The 18,643-nt window shown below is 36.2% G+C and overlaps 1 protein-coding gene across 2 annotated transcripts in view; it reads right to left on the bottom strand.

Moving 5' to 3' along the window:
- The window catches only part of BLTP1 (bridge-like lipid transfer protein family member 1), a 244,078-nt gene that overhangs the window by 30,151 nt on the left and 195,284 nt on the right, over positions 1-18,643 (bottom strand). The window contains exons 63-74 of one of the 2 annotated variants that reach the window (XM_077815193.1): positions 16,949-17,072; positions 15,589-15,698; positions 13,327-13,417; positions 12,652-12,714; positions 10,646-10,890; positions 9,687-9,902; positions 7,807-7,987; positions 5,750-5,939; positions 3,342-3,503; positions 3,094-3,233; positions 1,614-1,815; positions 32-232 (exon numbers count right to left, since the gene is read on the bottom strand). In XM_077815193.1, coding sequence (XP_077671319.1) covers positions 32-232; positions 1,614-1,815; positions 3,094-3,233; positions 3,342-3,503; positions 5,750-5,939; positions 7,807-7,987; positions 9,687-9,902; positions 10,646-10,890; positions 12,652-12,714; positions 13,327-13,417; positions 15,589-15,698; positions 16,949-17,072 — 1,925 coding nt within the window. The remainder of the gene's footprint in view (positions 1-31; positions 233-1,613; positions 1,816-3,093; positions 3,234-3,341; positions 3,504-5,749; positions 5,940-7,806; positions 7,988-9,686; positions 9,903-10,645; positions 10,891-12,651; positions 12,715-13,326; positions 13,418-15,588; positions 15,699-16,948; positions 17,073-18,643) is intronic. The other variant, XM_077815194.1, reaches the window with a different exon arrangement.

Here is an 18,643-nt window from a genome sequence, read left to right as displayed (position 1 = left end):
GTTCATTAAATTAAAAAAATCCATTCTGTACCTAGTGCTCCTGATCCAGGAGTTAGACCAGTAACAGCAGATTTTTGTTTTCCTGCTCCATATGGATGAAATACATAGAGGGAGAAATCAGACATGCAGGCTGTGAAGCTCAGGCCTGATGAGTTGCTGTTAGAGCTAGTCAAATCTGACTGGCTACTGCTATGTCGGGTTCTGCCAAGAGGGCTGCCTAGTCCAGATGAACCTAAAGAAAATCCAAAAATCCACAAACGTTATATAGTAGTTTTAGTACAAAAGCATTTTCAACCATGAAACTGTTTAAAAATACTTACTATGTCATAAAAAGCCAGCTGATGCATCAGATGCATTTCAAAAATAATCTCAGTGAAACAACAATTTGGGGACACAACCCCATGCTCTGGGTGTCCCTAAAGCTCTGACTGCCAGAAGCTAGGACTGGACCACTTGATACATTGCCCTGTTCTGTTCATTCCCACTGAAGCATCTGGCACAGTCAGTAGACAGGATACTGGTGTAGATGGACCATTGGTTTTACCCACTAGGCAATTCATATGTTCTTATGGCTTAAATAACCTAACTAACAATGCCATTCCTGTCAAAAGGTTAAAACAGACAACTGAACTTACTTTTACAGAGGCAAAAAAATTGCTCCTAAAATACTTTACCCATCTGAGTTTTCAGAATAGGTTGGAAAACTGATATGAATGCCTTCTTATTCAATTTCATAAATGTACAACTCCATTGTTAGTGGATGCTGTATTTTTAACTTCGCATAGAAACACACACCATCAAAAGTTGAAAGTCTAGAGTAAGCTAAGGGAGAATTTCCACTGTTTTGATGGAAGGTGGATTAGGTCTAGAGTAAATGATTCTGAATAAAGAAGTGGAATAAAAAACTAGCTAAACATTTAAACTGAATTCTGAAAATCATACTAAAACTGAAAGAATGAAGTCATTCCAAATTAAAAACAGACAACCTGAAGTGGAACTTAATAAACAAAACTCCACATTATATACACATATTTTCACAAATAAAGATATTTGAGCAGTTCCTCAGTATTTAACAGAAAGGCTAGCAACCTATCCATTTAAAGTTTTTCTTATAATACTCATCACCATAGTTGCTAAACAATGTGCTAAGCTTATCAAAGAGTAGTAAAATCAACCTAATTGTACAGCTTCAAAAGTGGTTTTTTGGATGTAAAATACCAGTGCACTGGCAATACAGACTACCGAAAAGTATTGCTCTGAAACTTCTTTTAAAAAAAACAGTTTCCATTACATGGTTTGTGGACATTTCTGAAGACCAGCAACAACATAAAAAAAGTTGTTACAACTGATCTGATACCAAAGAGCCATTCTGTTAAAATCACAACTGTTTAACAATGTAGTAAAAATAGATTTTATTATTCTAGCAATAAGGAGCTTTTGTCATGCCTAGAACCCAATGCAACTCTAACATTGGACTACATAGGTGTTTAACTTTTATTCTAATTTATTCCTCCTCCCACCCCCACTATACACAAACAGAACTTAATTTACTTATGCTGTTAGCTAAATGTATTAGGTGAACTAATTCAAAGAAAATTGTTTATATATATTACCTGGTATCCCAGTTTTATTAACTGAGTTCTTTGATCCAGTTTGTGAAGTATTACCACCAACTGCCAAGTTTTCTGTGGGGCAAGTTGTGCCTAAGGTCTCCAATTCTCCTCGGTTTGAAGAGAACACTAGGTCTAGAGAGGGTAGCTTCAGCATACATTCTACTCTTGATACAGGTAAGCAGCTGAACTTGATCTGTGAAGGCTAAGCCGAAAGAAAAGATTTTAAGAACAAATATAAAATTCCTGAAAAACATTATGAGCCTGAATCCAAAGAATAGCCGCTTGCAACTTTCCTGTACCCTAAATACACTAAGGCTTTTTTGGTCTAGCTTTGAAATTACTAAGATCTCCATGATTTACAATCTGCAGAATTTACGTTCATTTCTGAGATTTCCTATATCATTGCGGTGTGTTACCCAGGAAGTCCAGGCAATAGTCAGGAAAGATGCCTATATATATTAGTGAACCATTCTCCCAGAACTAATCTGTGTGCCCCAAGTGAATCCACAGCTTGGAAGCTGCTTCATATTTGGAAGATGTGGAAGCTCAGCTTTGATACCTATCAAGCCAAATTATGTTGAAGCAGCCGAAATGGACAGTCTCAAGACACTGTGGATTATATTAAAATCCTTGCCTCTCAAAACTTCCTGGGTCAGCTTCCTGTTGAATTTATGGGAGAACCAAGAGAGGTCGAAGAAAGTGCCAAAAGTGCTCACAGACTGGTAGCCCACAACAATTTTTGGGCGTAAGTCTCCCAACCCAACCAGTTATGTTTCATTTTGAGACCCTAACAGATGTCTTTTATATCTATGTTGCTCAATGTAGGAATGCACTCAAAGCTGCCATGTAAAAAAAAGATAGTTTGGACAGTCGGAAAAATATAATGCCACAAAGACAAATACTAGATGAAATGAATTTCTATAAAAATGGTTTGTTTAGATGAACTAAGAGTTGAAAGGTAGCAAACCTCAAGGTACCCATATCTGAAACATATCCTGAGCATAAAATATTTTAGCTATATGTACTTTATTTATTTGAAAAAGAATGATCGCTGTAGATGCTAGTTATACAAGGATATTTTCTGAGGAATAAGTTGAGAATTGTGCTGTAGAGAAGACAGGTATGTTCAAGTGAGGCTGTAAAACAGTCAGAGTGTAGCAGCAGCAAAGCAACAAAGGGAACCCCCACCATGAACAGCAAGAAAATTAGTGATTAAAGGCTAGTGGGACTTCTCAAAATGGTTCATGTCTGTTGAGCACCATGTGCTTGGAATCGATGACTTTAGAACTCTAGTTAAAAGAATTCTCATTGGTGTTGTGCTGGAAACATATTGCTCAGAATGGATATCTATTGAATGTAACTATCTCTAAAGAATCTAATTTTAAACAGCAAAGTTAAAGGCAAGCTTAAAATGCAAGTATGTTTTAAAAAATGCTATTGCCATTACACAGCATGCAGTATGTTAATGTTGCACTCTCACCTGAACTCGTACATAAACCACCACGTCCACAGGGAACGATGAGTATGCTGACGTTGACGATGACACTAGTGAGGCTGTGGACTCCTCCAAGGAGTCTTGTATTTCAAACTGTCCCATGTCTTCATCTTGCGAACTGACAGCTTTTAACGTAGAAAGAACGTGTTAAATAATGGTTTGAAGCAACTGGAATTAAAAAGTCAATAAAGTTATGTACTAGAATATATGAAAAAGAAGTCGTGACATGGTACCTGCGTAATTCCTCTCTATTGGTGTAATAGGAATGGTTTCCAGAGCCTTCTCTAGGAAGTCCAATAGGCAAGGGCTAATGACCATTTCCTCAGGCAGTGACTGAAGTGCAACCCATGCATACAATTTTGCAGTTTTTACTCCACCACTTCCTTTCCCTTTGGCTGAAACATTTATAAAATGTAAATTTGTCTAGTGGAATACAATTTCTCCAAATACAATTAAAATGTATAGCACCATTCATTACAATTAGAGAAAACAGATCAAATGCTGTATCCTTCTCCATCATCATGTGAAACAGCCATTTCATAGATCAGTTATAAAAACCACAGTGCATCGTTTTGGTAACAAAGATGTGTTAAAATAACAGAGATGAAGAACTCTGTTCAGATAGTAGTACTATCCTAATGCACTTGCTCTAGTTCAAGTCCTTACTTCCTTTCAATAACTATGTTTTTTCACAACAGTCACTAAAGTCAGCCACACAAAACTCTTCTCCAGAAGACAAGACACAGCAGCCATAACTGACTGGAAAGCAATTGGCATTTAGATTGGAAAGGGTGAAGACAAAATTGCTCACCTGACTTAATTTTGCATCAGTTTGGAAAAATATATTGATTTCAACTGAGAAAAATATCAAAACCCCTAAGAGCAAATGGTAAGTCCTACAATATTACACAAATAATAAAATGAGGATTCTAAGCAGGAAATCCTATTAACAATTGATTTCGAACCTCTAAATTCCAAGCTTGGAGATACGTTTATATTAAGCTATATTCTAGGTAAGAGAATTCTCTTCTCAATTAATGGAAGAGACCCGCACATATAAATCTGTGTGCCCTAAAATGAGAAAATTATCTGAGCTCAGTAAATTTTAAGCAAGATCTTATTTCTAAAAAGCTATTAGTACCAGCTCAGTTATTTTCAGTGTGAAGGACAGATAATTAGAACAAGGAATGAAGAAAGAGCAACATCATTGAATTGGGATTCATCATCATATACAGAAATGGATCATTTGAACACAAGTCAAATAGAATATTATGGCTGTATATGATTTCTCCAAGCAAGATACAAGTGCTGACTAACTGAAGGACTAAAATAGAACCTTACACTCATACTTTATCTTTCTGTCAGTTCCTAAGCCACTTGGCAATGAGTTTTAATGCCGAGCTACTCTGGCTGGTGCTGCTGACCATCTGGACTGGCCTCTCTCTTATCGTATAATAAGAGAATAAGTAGAGGTGAGTTTTAGGAGAAATCTATGTAGAGAAAAGATAAAAAAGAAACTCTGGGGAAGTTTTAGGCAAGAATTAAAAAGTAAAGAATGGAAAGGGAAGTTATGAACAAGCTTACAAGGAAAGATACAACGTACGACAGAAACTGAAGCAAGCAATAAAATTAAATTTCATGAATTCAGAGATCCACAAAGAAGGTGGATGTGGGAGGAAACACAGTAACAGTGGTTAAAAGCCAGGGATAATAAGGTAAGTGCTCAAATTCACTGCTCTCTCTCAGACTTTGAGCCAATTAATAGAATCTTTTTTCAAAGTTTATTGTTTCCAGCTCATTTTGTTTTGATGGGTTTTTTTAATATCTAAACTCTGAGAAAGAGACAAGTGAGATAACAATCCTCTGGAAGATGGGAGAGAAATCTACATACCTCTAGATCTGACACTGCAACCTTCCAGAGATAGTCATAGACCTCTGACTAAAAACTGGGATAATTCAACCTGTTACTCTTGAAATTTTAAATCAAAGTTGAAGACACTAAAAACTGGAACTTCAGGTAATTCCAAGCCAAAGTAGTTTTCAGTGGACTGCAGTAGTGGAGCACAGTAATGGCTGGTATTTTGACTAATTCAAAGATTGTAAACAGCTGCTTGCTATCATGATGAATAAACGAATTCCAGCAATTATCACACTTCAAAGTATTACTTTCAAGGCAAGCTGCACAGTAACAAAGAGTATTATTGGAAGGATGCAATGTGGATGAACTGGTGAGTAAATTTAGTATACAATTCTCTATTGAGTTATGAATACTGCAGAGTATAACTATACTTAGTTGTACTAGTAACAGAATTATTAATTTTTAAAAACAACTAAGCTTTCTAGCATTGTATATTATCTGTTCAAGGAAGAGGAGTAGGTGGTGGTATTTGGCCATTTCTGTGCTCTGTGTGATATATGTTGAGAACCATTTAACAGGATCTCCGAGAAGGCAGCTTTAAGAGCAGTTAGAATTTGTGAATTGCACATGTGCTTCTGTAGTCACGTTTCTTTGCAGCCAATATTTAGACATTTATGACCATTTTGAGGTTCAGCTAATGCACAGATCTAAAGCTAGCAGATCATATGATGTGGAGGGAAAAAGATATCCAAGTTATAGTTTAAAAGGGTATTCTACAAGTACCTGATGGGATGGGTGGGGGTTGGGGCAGAAGTAAGGTATTAGTCTTGCTGTGGGTAGTATTAGATAAAGGAGGTGTGGCAGTATCTTTCATACCATACAACTTGGACTCTTTGGAAAGGGTTCTTGGCAAAGAGGATCCCCTGGAGGCATTTGGTGATTCAGTCTTCAAAGTCTTAGAGTTGTAGTGTAACTGAAATGAAAAAAATAATCCATTTACTTCACAGAAGTAGCATTCTCACTGAGTCTCTGCACAGTTCAGTTTTCTCCAAATGTTCTTCGCATTTTTTTTTAAATTGAGTGATCTTAAAACAAACATATTACATATAAAACACTGTAGATAAAGATTATTGATTCCAAAGAGTCATAATTTTTCATAAGCAAAAATAAATTAAGAAACCTCACCCAGAAAACAAAATTAAATCACAAACATACTGAGCAAGGGGCAATATTTTTTAGCATATAGGACACAAATCCCTAATAGTTGGTGACAGACAGCCTCTCTCACCCAGAGCTGCTGATCTCCCCCTGGCCAATGACTACTTTATTCCCTCGTGTAGTTGTGGGTTTTTGTTTTTTTGTACAGACTATCCACACTACTACATATCATCATGCCCAGATCACTTACCTCTCTTCTTAAAGTAACTCAAAGGTTTCATGTTCTACACACTCATAGATGTGGGTAAGCAAAATCTAGTGTTTCTCAGTGGATGTCACTAGGAGGCAGAGCAGAAACTGCAAATGATGCTTGTGCATCCCTAAATCCACTTAAAAGCTAAAGTAGGGAACTGGGCCATGTCTGGTATCTCTGAAGATCTCTTGTGGTTCTGGAAGGGGAAGTCCAGTCACCGTGAGTAGCTCCCCACTCCTTAAAGATCTACAGCAGATGACGTTGTCATAAATAATTACCTTTATAAAAGATGATCACTTGCAGAAAAGGAAGACCACATCCTCCACCTATGCCCCGCCCTGCATTCACTAACTATTGCATTTTCACATGCTCTACAGGCACAGAGAAGGCTTCCCAATACATGCAATCCATACCATCTATCACAGAGCAGAAGCAAACAAGCCGAATGTCTGACTTTAACTTAAACAACCTTTTTTTTTAATGGGACTAATTGGCTTTTTAAAGTTTATGTAATGCCACATATACTATTTGATATACAGGATCACACACTGGAATGAAGCTAAACATTTTTCCTGTTACAACTAAAATATTTTTTTTAAAGTGGGATGAGAGAAATGTAGTTGATAGCCTATGGATTTGAATCTCCTTCCAAAACATCAGATTAGAGAAATTATTATTTGTACTACAATATGCCTATAGACCCCAACTGAAATTGGGAAGATTTACCACATACAATATGTATGCATTCACAGCATACCATAACAGCTCTTTTGGAGCCATTACAGTGCATACCATGAACATGTATTAAGAACAGGAATTACATTTACATCTTCTAAACACTTTACAAAATATACTATCTGATCCACACTATACTCCATGAGGTCTTATTGTAGACCCATGACATAGAACAAATACATTTTACCATATTTAAGTCATTGGTTTTTCTTTTTAAAACTAACTGAATGTTAACTCACATAGATAAGGATGGAGTATTATTTTCTTCATTTAATAGGTGGCAAAACTGAGTCAGAAGGTCAAGTTTTGTTATGGACATGTAGCAAAACAATGTCAGAACTGCTATTGGAACTCTTGAATTCATGGCTCCTAGTCTTGTGCCTAGATAACACTTCTCATTATAATACTTGTTATGCTCCATTAAGAATATGGAATATGTCAATACATTTGTATTGTTCCTCTTGTGTATACACATGTGCCAGACACAACTCCAAAATGTTGCTTACATGTATCAGAAGTGGTATGCAGTAAGTATGACATAGATTTTCCATGTAAGAAACAGCAGGTATCACACTTGATATCGGCACTATATAAGCTGCATGCTATAATGATAAAAGATGATCTAAAGGAAGTATTTGTTTCTAGTCAGTTCTAGCTGGAGTGGAAAAATGTTTCCTAGTCCCATAATTTTTACCTTTACATCTACACCAGGAATATAAAATACTGTAGTTTCCAGGTCACTAGGCTTTGTCTGTAGAGATGACGGCACTTTCTTGCCAGCAAGTAAATGAGTAGTAGATGCATAGTTAGTCTGAAATTTCTTCTTTTTTGAAGGAGACTCTTGATCTAAACTTCTGGAACTCCGATCATAACTCCTACAGATAAACAACAATATACAACGTGTCTTAGTACAGACCTAATACTCCATCACAAGTATGTTTTTCAATATTTAAAATTAAGGGGATTTTCTTTTTAAAAATTACATTGGAATTTCACGATGAAGAGTAGAAGCATTTCCACCCCTTTTATTTGTTCTTTGCCCATCAGACCTCTATTCTGCTGGCCCTTTATTCCCCTTTGGCCATTTTCATCCTCCTCTGCTTTTGCCAAAATATATATTACTAGTGTTATTTGCAGATTTTAAAGTTAAAACAAACTTTTTTAAAATGACAAAAAGTGCCCCTTGCCTTCATTCTCAAGTTTATCCAGAGGAGATGATGAATTCAAAGTGCAGGTAACATTTGTGGATTTTTCACTGTTTCTGCTCTCCCCTAGCATCTGCATTTACATGAATTTCTTATGATTTTCTCCCCCCTGCATACCAAATTCCATTTACACAAGTGACACAGCAAAATAATAAAAAAGCAATATGAAAACCAAAACAAAATTATAGCTCTCATTAAAGAAAAAAATATTTCTACTCTGACCCATGTCCATTTTAAAAAGTCATTCAGAAATTTAACAGTATGATCACATTTCCTTATATACACTTCTTCAGAAATGCTCCCCTGCTGTATGTTGGGAGGTCACTCAAATATGTAATATCACTACATGAAAGTGTCATGAGATTGCCTAAAGTGTGACAGCTACAGCCTGATTTTCAGCTGCAGGTTCCTCTCTTTAGATATTATAGAAGGAAGGTGAAAAAAAATCTGTTACTACATACAAATCCTTGGATGATTTAAAATATGGAAAAGGTAAGAATGACTTTATAAATCCTAAGAGTTCAGTTTTGCTAAAGCTAGGTTATCATTAACACTGTGTTAAAGTTCAAAGAAGAAATTAAAAGTAAAGGTGTATTCGGTTAATAATGAACAACAAAAACAGAGGCCACTGGCTGTCAAAGCATATCTGCAGAATGGAGAAAAGCGTTTAAAAAACCAGTGTGAAATCGTGGCCCACTGAAGTCAACGGCAAAGCTCCAGCTGTTTTCAGTGGAGTCAGGATTTCATTTCAAGTTGTACAAATACCTTTAATTGTACAGTGAACATTATCTCAAGGATAGTGAGTAAAATGAAAAAAATGTTGGAACTGAATATCAAGAGAACACAGCATTAGCCTAGTATGCATCAACTCAGCAGTGTATTTCAAAATTTTTGAGACAGTGCATTCAGGCATTTACTTGGAGAGTAAAAGAGGAATCCTGGTGCTTTCAAAGCTTAAAAGCTCCATTTATAAAAGGATGGGTAAGAAGGAAACAGCTGTACACGCATTTCTTGGTGTCAGGCTCATTAGACTCAACCCTTTGTGCAAGCAGACTTTCATGCTTTCCCAGAACAAAGACTATAATTCAATCATGCTATGGCAACGTGTGGTGATGATACAAATAACTGACCACTAATTGGCTAAAAATGGTAGGAATTATCATAGTTTCTATGCTTTTCAAATGGGTCAATGCACAGTTGCCATTAAGTATTGTGTGGTGTACTGGTAGGATCCTAACTGATGTAAATCAGTAAGTTGTCTTATTTATGACTAAGTAAATGTCAAATACAGAAAGACTGGCACAATACAGTAATACACTGCTTTCTAATATGATTTAGAAATATTACTGTCTTTCAATAGGTTTCTTACCTTCTTAAGCTTATTTCGTCATGCTCTTGCTGAAGCGTTGTTGGATGCAGCACACATTTTCCACAATCAATTTCAACTCTGATATCAAGTTCAAAGTCAATATTTCTCTCTGTGGGTGTGCCAGTCACATTTCTGTTGGCAGGAGTTGTTGGCCAGCGGTCAGTAAACAGTTGGTGAACTGCAGCAAAGCCTGTTGCTTTCTTACGAGTGCTATTCCTGCAGAAAGAACAATTACTTGTTAGATATTAGTACTGTGATAAGATTCCTTCCAAGGTTGTCTACTAATGTATTTGCTGACAAGTCAGTTACCCAGTACATTTAACATTTTAAGAAGTTTTTGGTAAAGAGGCACCATATGGTAAATTTTCATAGGTGCACATTGCTATCTTAGTCCATTTTCCACTAAGGTATTATTAAATATTTACTTCATGGTAGATGTGGATTGAGCCCCGTGGACATAGACTGTAGCTGTCTGAGGGAGGTCTAAGACAACAAGCAACAAACGAGGGATATGGAAGAGGGAGACAATTAAATATAACACATTTTGTTATGTATATTATATTTTAATATATATCACCTCTTAACGTTGTTTATAATGTTGTGTTTGTATATACATGCTTAGCCCCTACACACACGCTTCGCCATGAGGTAAATTGCAGAACTATATATTAAATAAGGGACAGTGTACCTTTGACCCTCCTCACCTTCCCTCTGCCCAATAACAGATTTATTCCAACATTCCAAAATTTGAGAGACTTCAAAGAGCTGCCATAAAAAAAAAAAAAAAAAAAGGGCAACTCATCAGACATTCCCTCCTCCCTACCCTAGAATTACACCTGCTGAAAGGACCAAGGACAGGCAAGATTCAATCCTGGGTCAGCAAAAGCTATTCTAGATGTGAACTTTAAAGACAATTTTCTCATGGCCCTAATGAAAATATTTTTAAACAAATTGCTTACTGTGGTTTTCTGTAAAAATAAGCCTTCTCTCTCTCATGGTCTTCTTCCTTCTCAGAGTCTTCACTGGTTGAAGATAAACTGTCATCCCGCCGTCCCTCTTCGGGCTGGAAGGGAATGCTTGGTGAGAAGACTACTGGAGTTTTGGGTGAACTGAATACTGAGCATGATCCTTCACTAGTGGATGAGTAATGGGATGGACCATCAATAGTTACTGACAAAAGGTCCAGTTCTGTCTCCTCTGGAAACTGATTGTGAAAAGACAAAAAGATATTAAAGTTCACAGTTACTGTCTTTACTACGCAAAAATTAAGATTTCTGGGGGGGAAAGCAAGAGTGCTTAAAAAACTCTGAAAACTCAGGTTCCTCATTTTGAACAGACAGAAGTGTCAGATTTAGGAATGTATGAAATGAATCATGTAACACAATAAATTAATGCATAGGTTTGGAGGAAAAACAGTACCATACATTTACCACTGCCTTAGTGATTGAGTTGAATTTGTTAGCTAGATAATTAAAAAGTATCAAGCTCTGATCAAAACATACATTATGACAGGCCATCACTAGAAGAATGAACATTTAATTGAATGAAAACAAATTTTAAAAGTAAAGAACACAGAACAGAAAGAATCATCATGGCCACCTGTAAATGAAAGAAATGCACAGGAATCTGTTAGTGAATGAAAGGGCATGCAAAGTACTAGTACAGAATGTACAGCATTCTCTTATACATTATGCTCTTCTTTTTAGAAAGTTGGATAAAAGTGACTTGATGGGAAGAAACTTTAGAGACGCATTTCCAAAAAGTGGTTCCAACTGTTTTGGTGCACTTTGCATCAGCAAATACCCCCACACAAAGAGTTTTCAAGCACTTAACACCAGTATATGCAGGGATAGAGTCTAAACAACTGTACATGCAGGTGTTAGACTAACACATGTGCCAACGAAGTGCTAGTGGCATAAAACTGTGGGGATTGTTTGTGCATTCAAATGGGTGTTGAGTGGAAGATCCTTTGATAATTTGCTCCATGCTTTCATTATGGCCTTTCACACATCCAGCACCTGACTTAACACTACTTAATATTTGACAGTCTTTTCTAAGCTGTGGAAAATTAATGGAAATGGATATTACAAATGAATGGAACCTTTTGATACGTTCTGTGTTATAAGGTATATAAAAGAACTCAGCAAAGCACAATTCTGCCTTTCCTTTTGTTCTCAGAAATGAGCTATTTAGACATCAGCACTCTAAGGTGATCTGAAAAAGCATTCCAACTCAGAACACTTATAAAAGAAGAATAGAGGAAAGGTGGAAGGGAAAAAGTTAGATGACTGTCTTCTAAAATGTGTACTTAATTTCTTCCATTCAATATGTCTAGAGTATCTTTTTAAAATTAAAAGTTTGGTTTTTTGGGTTTTGTTTTTTTTAAAGTAGGTGAGTTGTCTGGGCACTAATTTTGACAAACTGGTTATCCTGCTCCCTTTAAATAAGATATCTTACACAACTGTACCAGATATAGGAATTCTAATATCAAATTATGATGCTTGATGGCTTCCCCACCTTGCAATTATATTCCATCAGTGTTGGTGCCTACACTCTTGGGACACCCTTGTAAAAGATTAAGATAAATGTGTGGGCACTGAGTCCTTCTCTACAGTATGCTCTGCATACAAGAATAGATCATGGCTTGCCTTATTGTCGTCTCCATAATTTAGACCAGACTTGATCAGGGCCTTTGTAAATATGCAAACAAAATAGGTCATTACTAGTTGTACAAAAAACTGCAAAATTTAAGCTACATATGGGGATGTAAGAATCTTTGAGAACTTAATTCATCATGTCCACCTATAACTTTTTACCCGTTTAAACTTACTTAAAATCTTTTTTAAAAAACTGATATACATTCTGCTGAGTGGCGTTTGAAAGAGAGATGAACAATTGAAGAGCTGCTGCCAGTGAGGTGAATTAGTGCTATGGCAAAGTATATATTTTTTCTTTTTACAAGTACCTGAAAATACCCTTCCCCTTGACAGCTGGATTGCTGTGGAATCCCCAAAACTGTTTTATTCAACTTAATTAAAAATGAAAAAGAAAAAAGAAAATTAAAACAATTACCATAGCATGAGTCATTCAAAACCAACAGCAATGACATATTTAGGAAGGATGGGGGGCGGGGGGGAGAGAGAGAAAGGGGGACAACATATTGCAACAAAAAATCTGACATTTGAATTATACATTTTAAACATACAAATGGACATGTGTGTCAGACTATAGCAAACTCAGAGAATGTTTATTTAATTAATAACCATTTCCAAAATGCTAAACAAGGCTGAACATTAGGATATGACTATTGTGCATATTTGTTAAAAATAGCAATAACACGTTAACCATGTGTATTATTTTTGCACATGCCAGCTTTTGGTCTGAGGATACCTGGAAGTGAACCTTGTTAAAAGTATAAACTAATCTATTTAAAGAAGTAAATGAAAATTCTTTAGTTTGATATTTCCATTATTAATTTCTGTGTTAAGATAGACACCACAAGACTAAAAAAATTATCAAGAGGGATTGGCAATTAAAATCTTCATAAGTATATTTAACTGAGGTACTTCCAAGTCAACATGGTATTTAATCTACTGTAGCATGGTATACTAATTAAATTGGTATGTAGGGTATGCCTTACAGGGTCCTGTATGTTGAAGGTTACTCTGGGTCCAGGAGACGCTGCATCTACACGGATTTCTGGGAGCTCTTCACTGTCTCCTAGTCGAGAGCTACAAGCAAAATATAAAAGGAATAAATAAGCTATTACAAATTTGAATGTACTTGCTACGTTTAAAAGTTCAATAACTACACAAAAGCTGTTGCAATAAAAATATAAAGCATCAGTCAATGCTTAACATTATATAGAAATGAAATGGTATTAAATCAGTGTTCAAGCATTTATGGCACATAAAAAGGAAAAAGATGAAGTTTCAAATGACTTTGGCCAGCAGTTCACTTAATTTTGCGGGACTTTGTTTTTATTTTTTACTCTTTTCAAGCACAGGCCAAGAAGCAGAAAGACAGATAAAAAAATAAAATGTGTGTGACTTGTCACATGGAATGAAGTACAACTGGCAGATAGTGCATATTCACAAAATAACTCAAATACAGACAATCTTTCAAAACTAATGAAATCATTATGACATATTTGCAGTGCAAATTTACAACTTCTCATTCACAATTTAACAACTCACTTAAGCATTTCTTGATAGGCTAGCCAGCTGAATATACTACATAACACAACATTTTATTAATCTTCCCAACAGAATTCCTAATTCTCTGAAGATGATTTTCTTAAAAGGTGAAATGAAATGCTTTCTACCTGCCAGGATTTGAGTTAAGAGTCTTCACAGTTGCACTCCTTCTACTGTGTAAGGTATCAGTAATGCTAACCAGTTCAGAAGAAACATTAACCTGTAAATCCTATAATCTTGCAATGCAAGTAAAAGACGAATTCACTTTGATCCATTTTGTTTAAAGCCATTTGTAATTTGGAAGAGCTGTTCTCTGATATTTTGGGATCTCTATTAATATTTTTTTTAGCTTCAATCTACCTTTAAAACTAACGCTCAAAATTGTCAACCAATTTGTCTTAACTTAAAAATGTCTATAATTGATGGAGAAGATCCTTATAATTCTAATAGCCAAGTTCCCGCTCCTGTTTTCTTTTTTTTAAATCTAGTACTGTATTTTATTGCTGATTAAAATGCCACCAATATTTTAAAATCCAAACCCTCCAATATGTGTGTTTTCCCTCTGCTGGTTCTACAACAGCAACATGCTTATTCACAAAGCAACAGACACCAAGCAAAGTTGATGCACAATATTCTGCTATGAGAATTGCAACTTGCTGCTGTGAGCTTCAGAATACTTGGAAGAAGGAGAAAAGGAAATCATTTCCTGAACTAAAAAGTTGCCTTCCTTCCACTAGTAGTTAAATCCTTTTTCTAATATGAGGACAACAGAGTGTAAAAATCAAAGGGATAAATTGTGTCGTCTTTACTTATTAGCCGTGCCTGCTGCGCAGAACCTTCAAATGTGTTTCTTAAAAGTCCTGCAAAATGACTACATAAAAGTGACACCTTTCTCCTCAACCACTTGGCTCCCTGAACGCATTCAGAGTAATATCTGAAGATTTTACTACCTTAAAGTTTACTACTTCTTAACTCTTAGTCCTGCAGAGCAAATACTGCTCTGGAAGAAGGAGATGGAGTTTATTCTGCTTGTCGATCATCTCAAAATAGTTAGCCAAATTTAAATTGTAGCATCTTGGAGGCTGATGTGAGAGCCAGAAAGATCTCAATTTAACTTTCAGAGGCCAGGTTCAGTTTCCATGGCAGCAGTTCAACCCCCCCCACCCCCCACTCTTTAGCTTCCAACAACTTTGGGTAAAGCTTTGCCTTTATAGATTTATGGATGAACTTAAACTTGATAGTTCAGCTGTGCATACTGACTAGGAAGTGTAGAAAACCACACACCTTATTAATTCTGCAAGATTTGAGCACTACGAATGTCCACAGTGAATATCTGTAATCATCAAACCTTCTGAGAAATGTGCAGACATTAGTTCTCAGAAGACAGACAAAACAAATATGAAATTTCTAAGTCAAGCTGCTTTGGAGACATGGTATGCCAAAAACAGATACTTCACAAAAAGAAAAACTTCATTTGTCAAACCTCCCATCTCTTGAAAACATTTTCTCAAATCCACCCTAAAATAAATAAATATATATATATACACACATATATACACACACACACACACACACACACACTCATCACAATGGCAAAAGACCTCACGAAGCTCCACAATCAGGTATTCTCCTTCTTGCAGTCTATTCTAACTTCATTACAGATCTCATCTTCCCACATGCATAGTCATTTGCCAAAAACACTCTACCTTGCCCTGTCCATTCTTTTTAGAGGTGGTCTTCCAGATGCTGAAATTGTTTTAGACCGGTTATAGCTTGGTTTGTAACCTAGGCCCCATTTGTCCTTCAGAGAAGCAGCCTAAACAAAAGAAAAATATATCTAAGATGTTGAGGACAAAAATAATGAAAATTATACATAAACATGGGAATGTGGAAAAATTCCACTACTTAAAACATTTTATTTTACAGCCATGCAAACAGTTAGGAAAAAACTTCTACAAAATATTTTTTTTTGTATCATGTGCTCAAGGCACCCCTTTGCAGGCCTTTGCCCAAAATCTTCATTTTGACTGGTCTCTGGACGATTCACTCACCTTTCACACTAGCTGGCAATGGTACTTTCTTGCTGTCAGGAGAACAGAGTGGCCCCCAACCCAGTCGTTTGGGATCTGCCTAGCTGAATAAATATCCTCTCTTCATGTGATACTGCTGCAACTGTAGTTAGCACAGGAACATGAGCCACAGCCTCCTCATTTAAGCAGAAGCTCCCAACAGAATACTCTCTGAGAGGGGTCCCTTGCTTTGGGATGGACTCATATTTGGTCCAGAATAGCTCAAATGTACCGATCTTCAGGGTTTGCTACAAACACTCCTTTGCCATGATTTATGGCAGGGGGTGGCATGATAAGAGCAGGCATTTGTGGGTGAATGGGGACACTGTTTGGGTTGGAACTTTATTTCTGTTTGCGTATTTTCTCCTGCTTGCTGTTCTTATCTTTTGATTAATAAAAAGGCACCTCAATTCAGGAATAAGCAATTTCTTTTAGCACACATTATAAACCTAATAAAATAAATCAGCCAAATGGAATGTAACAGAGATTTTGCTCAGATACTCAAGCATGCTTATCGTTTTTGGATTCTTCTGGTGTAGTCAGGCAATGTTTTATGATCGCCGCCACCACCTCTGAAAGCCTGAGTTTGAATCTTGGCTAGTAAATTGTACAGCATTGCATATTATGGCTTTCAGACCTCTGGAAGTCAATTATTGTTTACTTTTTCTGAACATAGATATATTTAAAACTATTTAAAATATCTATTTTAAATAGTTAAAATAGAGATATTAAAATAGTTTTTTCCTAAAGATTTGTCATAGAAAAGCAAACAAAAATCCACATAATATACTGTACCACTAAAATTCTGGTTTTCTATCTCCAGTAGTACAGAATAATCTGTTTTCCCAGAAAGTTAAACCATGTGTTTTATATATTTAATAGTCCTTTTACCTTTCTTTTTCAGTGTCTTCCTTTTATTTATTTTTAATATGTGGAAGAGATACTTGCAAGTGAAAATACTTAGGAACTTGCCAAACACCGTTAGAAAATTGCTCACCCTCATGCTGGACCTACGTAGTTTTTTACGGACGTCTCGGCGAATGTCATTCACAGCTACTGACTCTAATTGTTGATAGCGCTGAATTTCTTGGTTTATGGTTCCTTCACTTGCACCTAGTTTTCTGGGAACAAGTTAGAATAGTGAGTTTTCCAGATGGAATGAATAATTAGTGAAGTTAAACATTACTTTCACCATTTCCTTTATCAACAAAACCTCTATACTGTATTCCTGTGAAAATCCTAAAGCCTTTCAAACATTACCCAATCAGTTTCTTGTTTTTCAGGAGTTTTCTATATATGGCTGTTGAGGGTCCACCATTATTTCACTATATAACTTTTGCCCATACTGTAACTTCTTTGCAAGGGTCCATGATTTCAAGGTTTTTACCTCTGTCACACATTCAGCAAACAGAAAAAGGGGTGTGTAACAAAATATACAAGATGTCAAACATTATATTGTGATGCCAACAGAGGTGGAGGAGGGATAGTTGCTAGAGAGCAACTCCCTTTGAAAAGAAAGTCTCCTAAAGAGAGCAAAGATTCCCAGCTGAACAAATCTGTATCAAAATTAGAATTAAGTATTTTCGATGATCCTTAGTTCAAGAAAGCAGGCAGGGTATGGAAACCTCTTGCTAGAGATGCCAGGAGGAAGACTGAACTGTGGAAATTTCCAGGAGGAAAAAGCTTCCTACAATGGCAGACCAGACTGATCAGATCCTCTGAATATGAAAAGCAGAAGAAGAAAATCTCCTGTAGAAATAACGAACTTGAATGTAAACAAGTTTAGAAAGGAAACTCACTAAAATCCATGTTATTTTAAAGAGAACAGGGTTTGTTGATGCTACCATATGTTGAGGACAGAAAGGTGCAAACATAAATTTTGGTCATCACATTCACATGGTTACAAGCATTTCTTATCACATATTAACTGTGAATGTTCGTATATCAAATAGTTCAGTTACAACTGGCCTGCGACTGACTGCTGCTGGCAATCTTGTCTAAAGCTGAAATAGTAAAGTATGTCCATTCTTCATTATTATTTAACAACCAGTCAGCAACAGGCATTCTTTATCACAAGTGATCCCACTTTTTACTAAGATTGACCTAGCCTTCCACATGCCAAAAACGCAAATAAAATGTTTTCATATAAAACTCATAGCTGTCTCTTGCCATGAGCACTTTTGGATGACATTTTTAATTTTCCCTTTGTGTGTTTTATGGAGTATTACTGTGTCTGTGAATTATTTATATAATAAAACATATCATATAAATGCCATAAAATAGTTCATTTAGAGAGGTTTCTTCTTCCTACAGTGAACGGGATCTCATTCCAACTGCAAAGCACTGTCACTCCCAAGTCACAATCATATAGCTGGTAGCAGAAGTGCTACAAATCATGATGAACTATGGTTTGTCATTATATCGGAACTGCTGCCACATTGCCATCAGTGTGAGGCAAAACCAGAAATGAAAGATGCCTTGACCCTAAGGAGAGCTTCCTGGGGATTTTAATGGCCACTTGTGCACCTGATTTTCTCTAGTAGAACCAGAACGATCAACGATTAAAAAAAACATTTCCTCTTGCAGATTGTATAGTCCCACCAATGCTGAAACAGTAGAGGTAAGAAAAGGGAAAGCACAGTTTCAATTTGTTTTTCCCAAACTAAGAGGAGAGATTAATAAGACTGGCACT

This window comes from Eretmochelys imbricata, chromosome 4 (assembly GCF_965152235.1).
Source record: "Eretmochelys imbricata isolate rEreImb1 chromosome 4, rEreImb1.hap1, whole genome shotgun sequence".
NCBI lineage: Eukaryota > Metazoa > Chordata > Testudines > Cheloniidae > Eretmochelys > Eretmochelys imbricata.
This window is presented reverse-complemented; position numbering and strand designations above follow the sequence as displayed.